Source organism: Vigna unguiculata, chromosome 3 (genome assembly GCF_004118075.2).
Source record: "Vigna unguiculata cultivar IT97K-499-35 chromosome 3, ASM411807v1, whole genome shotgun sequence".
Lineage (NCBI taxonomy): Eukaryota > Viridiplantae > Streptophyta > Magnoliopsida > Fabales > Fabaceae > Vigna > Vigna unguiculata.
In genome coordinates, this window is record NC_040281.1 from 54,059,304 (window position 1) to 54,065,500 (window position 6,197).

The window sequence follows — 6,197 nt, forward strand, 5'->3', positions numbered from 1 at the left end:
TATAAAGATAAGCATTAAACTAATGGAAATAGACAAAAGTCAAAATATGCACTTATGATGCTTAGTGATGCTTAATGGGCCAGTGTGTATCTTTATTAGAGAAATTCCAAAACTTTATGTGGAGATTTATATTGTGATTAGTGATTAGTGATGCTTAATTTTGCTTAATTGTCAGATAACCTTTTAGTCAAAAACTCACTTGTAAATATTATTATAAGCTTTTTTGAACACATAAAATTAATCCCAACTCTAAATACAACGTCTGAATTTTCGACATCAATTATAAGAGGAGAGCAACAATGCAATTTTATGCAATAGCTTGGATGCGTTGTTATCATCATCGTCTTGATGTTTAGAGGTCCATTCCTGAAAACGATGTAGGCTACCAGTGAAGTCTGTAAACAGACCATCAACACCTATCTTGTTGATCCAGTAATCATACTCCACGTACGGATCTTGACTAAAGTTGAAGTGCAAAAAAAGGTTCTCATTTCGGTAAGTATATGGATGCACCTGCACCACAATAGCAATTTATATTGTCATTTCTTTGGCTCCAAACCATTGATGAATACAAAGATTACAGATTAAAGAGGAGAAATGTCACAACAGATAAGGCAAGAGAATTAAAGAATAATCCGCTCAATCTTCCAAAAGGTATCAAATCCATAAATCATGAGAAAATAAGCTTTAAAGAACTGTACCTGCAGATTATGAGCATGTGCCCTGGAAACAAGATCAGTAGGAGTTGCCACATAATTATTTACCACAGGTACCAACGTGTCCTTCCATGGTCCAATTCCCACAACATATTGCTTTATGTAGTTTAGGTATTCATCAGATATAATCTCCCAGTATGACTGCACATAACCATCACAGTACTATTTTGTTAGACTTAGGTATAGACAATCAAAACAGCAGTATAACATAAAATGGGAACAGTATTACTTCTGAAAAGGTAGAGATTACATAAATGCTGCTAAGATCTAGGGATAGCCAAGGATCAGTCAACTAGGAATGGATAAACTCCTATGAGAGGGCTTTTTTCTCTAATTTCAACATTTTATTTAAGGAAGCTAGCACTGAGTGTACCGGAAAGAATGACAATGGAAAGCTGAAAATAGAAGAGAAGAAATTGAAAAGGTAGTCTGAATACTTTCTTAGTTTACATTCCTCCATTTATACAAGAATAAGAAAGAAAAGTGTTGTATAAAGCTGCTCTGTCGGGACTACCTATGCTTTCTCATTGTTGTTTAATTTTTTAAGGTCTGAATTATGATATAAATTATTAACTCCACAAGTATAGCGAACTCCATTAACAATACATTTTGTTCTGAAAACTTGCAGACAGAACAGAAGTTCAATAATCCTACAGAAGCTTGCACATATGGGGTAAAATGTATTACAAACCTGATTGGTGTCTTGCGTTGGAATATCAACATCGTCAATTAAGAAAATTTTGGGCAAGTCCGTCTTATTTGCTATATACACGAGTGAAGTTGGAGCAAATGACTGAATGAATACTGGTTGTCTCAGCCAATCTTTTGAAAGGTAGGAACCCTTTAACCCATATTTCTGAAGTGTCTCCACAAACTTGTCCTCAAATATTTTGCCATCTGACCATTTAACCTGGTGATTGTATCAAAATTCGACTTAATGAACGGAAAGAAGACAAAACCCCTAAAGAACTTGGCTAAAACATAATACTATCAAGACGAAATTAGCAAGCATGACATTGTAAGATTTTTTGTAGAACATTCTAATAGGCATAAGAATTCTTAATGTAATCTGCATTTAGAAACATCCAACAACATAATCTCACCTCCAGTAATACTCATTAGCCTCAATTTTGAAATTGGTGGATTCAATTATATTCTTCAGTAGGATGAATTATATATCAATAGCTCTGCCTTTCAGAATAACTTATCTTTGTCAATACAAGTCCACAACCCCGTTCCCCCCGAATCTATTCCTAACATTTAGGCATTTGTTAGATTCTACAAAGAAATACTCACATGTTGATTGATAAATACTGGATTTTTTATCTCTGGATATATTCCAACAACTCTTGGTGCATCCAGTGCTATGTTAATGAACTCTTCAAAAGTGATGATTTGAAACTTTCCTGAAATAGATTATCGATATAAAGTTATAGAATAACGGTTAATTTTGATTTGTGCAAAAGCAATATTAGTTTCATGCACGAATCACAAGAAAAAAAATGAAGAAGTCACCAATAAAAAGGAAAATAAGTCTACTCTTCAGTAGGGGAATACTGCAACATAATGCACAGCTAGCAGCAAGGCATTGATGAGGGGGAAAAAAATTGCAAGATGGGGAAGGAAAGAAAAAGTGAATAAGGAGAGGGTGGGAGATAGTGGAGAGGATTTGGTGCCTTAGACCAGCGAGGGCAGAGTCTGTGTCTCAGTGGTTGTATTGTCTTTACTGCATTTTCTTAGTGGTAAAATAATATTTCCAAATCAATGAATGAAGAAGTCAAACAAGCAAAAAAAAAAATGACAAATAATAAAACGAGAGAGACTACTCTGTGGAAGAAGGGACTAACCATTGAACTGTTGATCCCTGTATCTATACCTCTGTTTCACCCTCAATGACTTTAACTCCTTTAATGTGAAATCAACTGCAAATGTACAAACAAGTAAACTTATTTTGGAAAATTAGATAATTACATTATGAAGAAACATTGTTTAGATGGCAAATAGGACTTTCAACAAAACTAGAGAGCTTGAAACATACGAAAACCTTCTATGATACGAGTTACTAAAAACAATGAAAACAGGTGAATTTCAAGCTTATGTATTTATGTCATAGACAATCATATTAACCCCCTAATTATTTTATTAAGGAAATTTGCAACGAATCTGAACAAAGAATAGCAAGTTTAGCTACTCTACCAGTAAAGAACCCAGTGATGTTTTCCCCTTGGACTTCATACGTTCTTTTACGATCAGCAAACTCCTCGTGATTTGCAATGTCAGTAGTATCATCAAGGTTGACATCATGGAAACATATAAGAACACCATCTTTGGATGATAAGATATCAGTTTCAATGAAGTCTGCACCTTCTTCAATAGCTTTCTGCAGGAACATTCGTTTTTGGGCCAAGGATAGAAATGGTGGTTACTATATCATCAACATTTTACCTAATAACAGTTTGTGCATAATTAAATTTACTGAAACAATAATTATAGTCGATTTCCAAATCAGAAACAGAATAATGAAAAGAATAAAGTATTTCTGCACAAAAATAGTCTTCACCGTATATGCAGCAGAAGTTTCTTCAGGAAGCTCTCCATTTGAACCGCGATGTGCAATGTTATATGGGCGAAAAGTTTGTAGGGGCTTCCTACTTCCCCCATCACCTTTGTTGGGAAGAGGATAAAAAGGCCTTGCAGTGCAACCAATAACAAGCAATAGAAACACAAAAGGAGCAAAACCTGGGAAAAAAAAATCATTCTCACACTCAAACATACATGAAAAACACACATCTCAAGAGAAGAAAGTAAACGAACACAATGGCATGGATATTATGGTAAATTTGAATGTTGACTCAAACGAGTGATAAAACTGTGGGACGATATTCAGTGATCTGAAATCTATGGCAGCATATCCATTCAGAAAGAAAATGCGAAAGGGTAGTTGATTAATTAAGAACAACAACGGTTATAGATCACATGCACCCAGATTTCCATCTTGCTAAGATGAACAGGAACAAATAAAGTGATAACAAATAAAAAGAAAGAAAATACGAAAAAGAAAGGTGAAGGGATCCTGAATAGTGAGAGAGCCTTACTGGGTAAGAACGCCATGGAGATTGGTATGGTTATGTTGTGTTCCTCACTTCAATCTCAAGCCCAACAAGGTTTCAAGTGTTATATAACAGTATTGGTGAGAACGATTTTATCTTCCGAACGAATGAATGATTAACGATGAATGATTGGTCAGTGGCGTTTGATTAGCGCCGAAATACTGGACTCCACGAATATTCTCCGCATTTTTCACAAACGGAATTTGCCTATAATTTCCCCTCTTTTTATATTTTTTTTTAATTTTGTTATAGAATGATATTGGTATTATTAAAGTGAGAAATTCAAGTATCAACTCCTACACAAGAAAAATAAAATCTATATATGTAATTTTTTTTTAAATTTTCATTAAAAGTGATGTAAAATCTTTTATAACAATTATTACCAGCACCTTGAGCTGATATAAACTCTCAATATTTCTATTTTAGCATGATTTATTGACTCAAAAGTATCTTAACTTTTTTTTTTTTCATTTTAGTTTGATGCTGCTATGTTTAACATTTTATTATTTCTATCTCTTAATGTTTTTCTCCATTTCGTGAGATTCAACTATTCATCATCATGTGAATCAAAATTAGTATTGTTAGTATAAAAATATGATAAAAGGATAATTTATCATATAATTATTTTTATAATCTTCTCTTTAATTTGAACAAGTTATTATTGATATAAGTTTGGGTTTATATTATTTTAATGCTTGTGAAGTGGATATTTTAAGAGTTCAAAAATTCATATATGTTTATTTTCATTCACACGAATCATTTATTTAATATATATATATATATATATATATATATATATATATATATATAAGGGGTTAAATATGTTTTTATCCCTCAACTTTCAGTGAAAATTAGAATTAATCCATCTTTGAAATTTTGACCTAATTTAGTCTCCTAATTTTATAACTGTGTGGATTTAGTCTTTTCAACCAAATTTTGTAAGTTTATTTAACGTTTCAAACACATTTTATGATAGCATTTGAGTTTTTGACACATTTTTGCTTTAATGTTAGCTAAGAAACTATCATGAAACGCATTTGAAATATTAAATAAACTTAACAAAATTTGATTAGAATAATTAAATCCAGGTAATTATAAAGTTTGGGAACTAAATTTGGCTAAATTTTCAAAGAAGGACTAGTTTCACTTTTTACTTAAAGTTGATAGACAAAAATATATTTAACCCTATATACAATTATATAATATGAATGTTTTAAATAACTTAACATTAAATACAATAAATGGGAGTCTAGGATTTGACTTATAACATGTGGTTCTTCTTCAAAATTCACAAAAATTAATTCCTCTTAACATACTTATAACTAAATGATAATTTCACTAATCAAGTAAGTTCAACTATTAAGTATCATATTCAAAATTATTTGTCACCTACTAATGTTTTTTAGTCAAACATTGGTTTTTGTTCTAACACTTTCTCTTAAGATGAACCCAACTTTTTTATTGAAGCATTTAAATATGATTTTCTTAAAAAGTCATTTGCATCTTTCAAAACATAAGTGTGATCAATAGCTGCATATCTCTTTATGCACACCTTTTGGCCGAAAGAGGTAATCATTTCTAATTGATTCAATGCTCTCTCAAAATCTTCTCATACTAACTTCTTATTATTCAGGATTATTATTTTATTATTTTATGAATAAAATTTTACTACTTTAATTTTAATATAAGACATAATTATTAATATTTTGTAATCTCCATTTTTATTATTATTTTACTTCATTATGATTATTTAATATTTGATATTTGTTATTTACTATTTAATAATATATTACAAGATTCAATTTAATTTAATTTAATTCAATTATATGTAAACATTTTTTTATTGCAAAGTAATTATGTATGCAATAAAGACATATATTCGAAAGTGTGTTAAGTCTTTTGATAATATTGTGATAAAAATAAGTATAGAACATTTGAGATTATAAGTTATCACTAAAGGAACGAGACATAAATATTTTTTTAATATCGACACACTTATTTTTTTCAATACTATTTTTCAGCTTTCAAGATACATGTTTTTCCATGTTCTTATAAACTCATAATTTTAATTTAATGATAATATTATTATTAACCATAATAGTCATTATAATAATAACCATAATAATAATAGTACCAGATATTTTTAATGTTTACAAGTAATACTTATACTTATCAATGTCATGGGTGATTGAAGATTTACTTTTATTATATAATCACCTAAACATAAACATTGAACTTCAAATTTCTTTAATTTAACTTATATATTAATGTGCATTTTTGGTAAAGTGTAAAGTGATTAGGTCAAATTTAAATAAATATAACACTTAAAAAACATAGTTGATGTTCACAAAATAAAAAATACTTTTGACCT

General features: G+C 30.2%; 1 protein-coding gene across 1 annotated transcript; it reads right to left on the reverse strand.

Moving 5' to 3' along the window:
• Window positions 1-181: 181 nt before the first annotated feature.
• On the reverse strand, window positions 182-4,026 carry LOC114178453 (glycerophosphodiester phosphodiesterase GDPD6-like). Its single transcript, XM_028064371.1, has 8 exons — window positions 3,812-4,026; window positions 3,277-3,455; window positions 2,913-3,096; window positions 2,564-2,638; window positions 2,013-2,122; window positions 1,408-1,626; window positions 702-857; window positions 182-513 (listed from the first exon to the last, which is right to left on the reverse strand). The coding sequence occupies exons 1-8, from the start codon at window positions 3,825-3,827 to the stop codon at window positions 277-279; spliced, it is 1,176 nt and encodes a 391-aa protein (XP_027920172.1). The 5' UTR covers window positions 3,828-4,026; the 3' UTR covers window positions 182-276.
• Window positions 4,027-6,197: the final 2,171 nt, after the last annotated feature.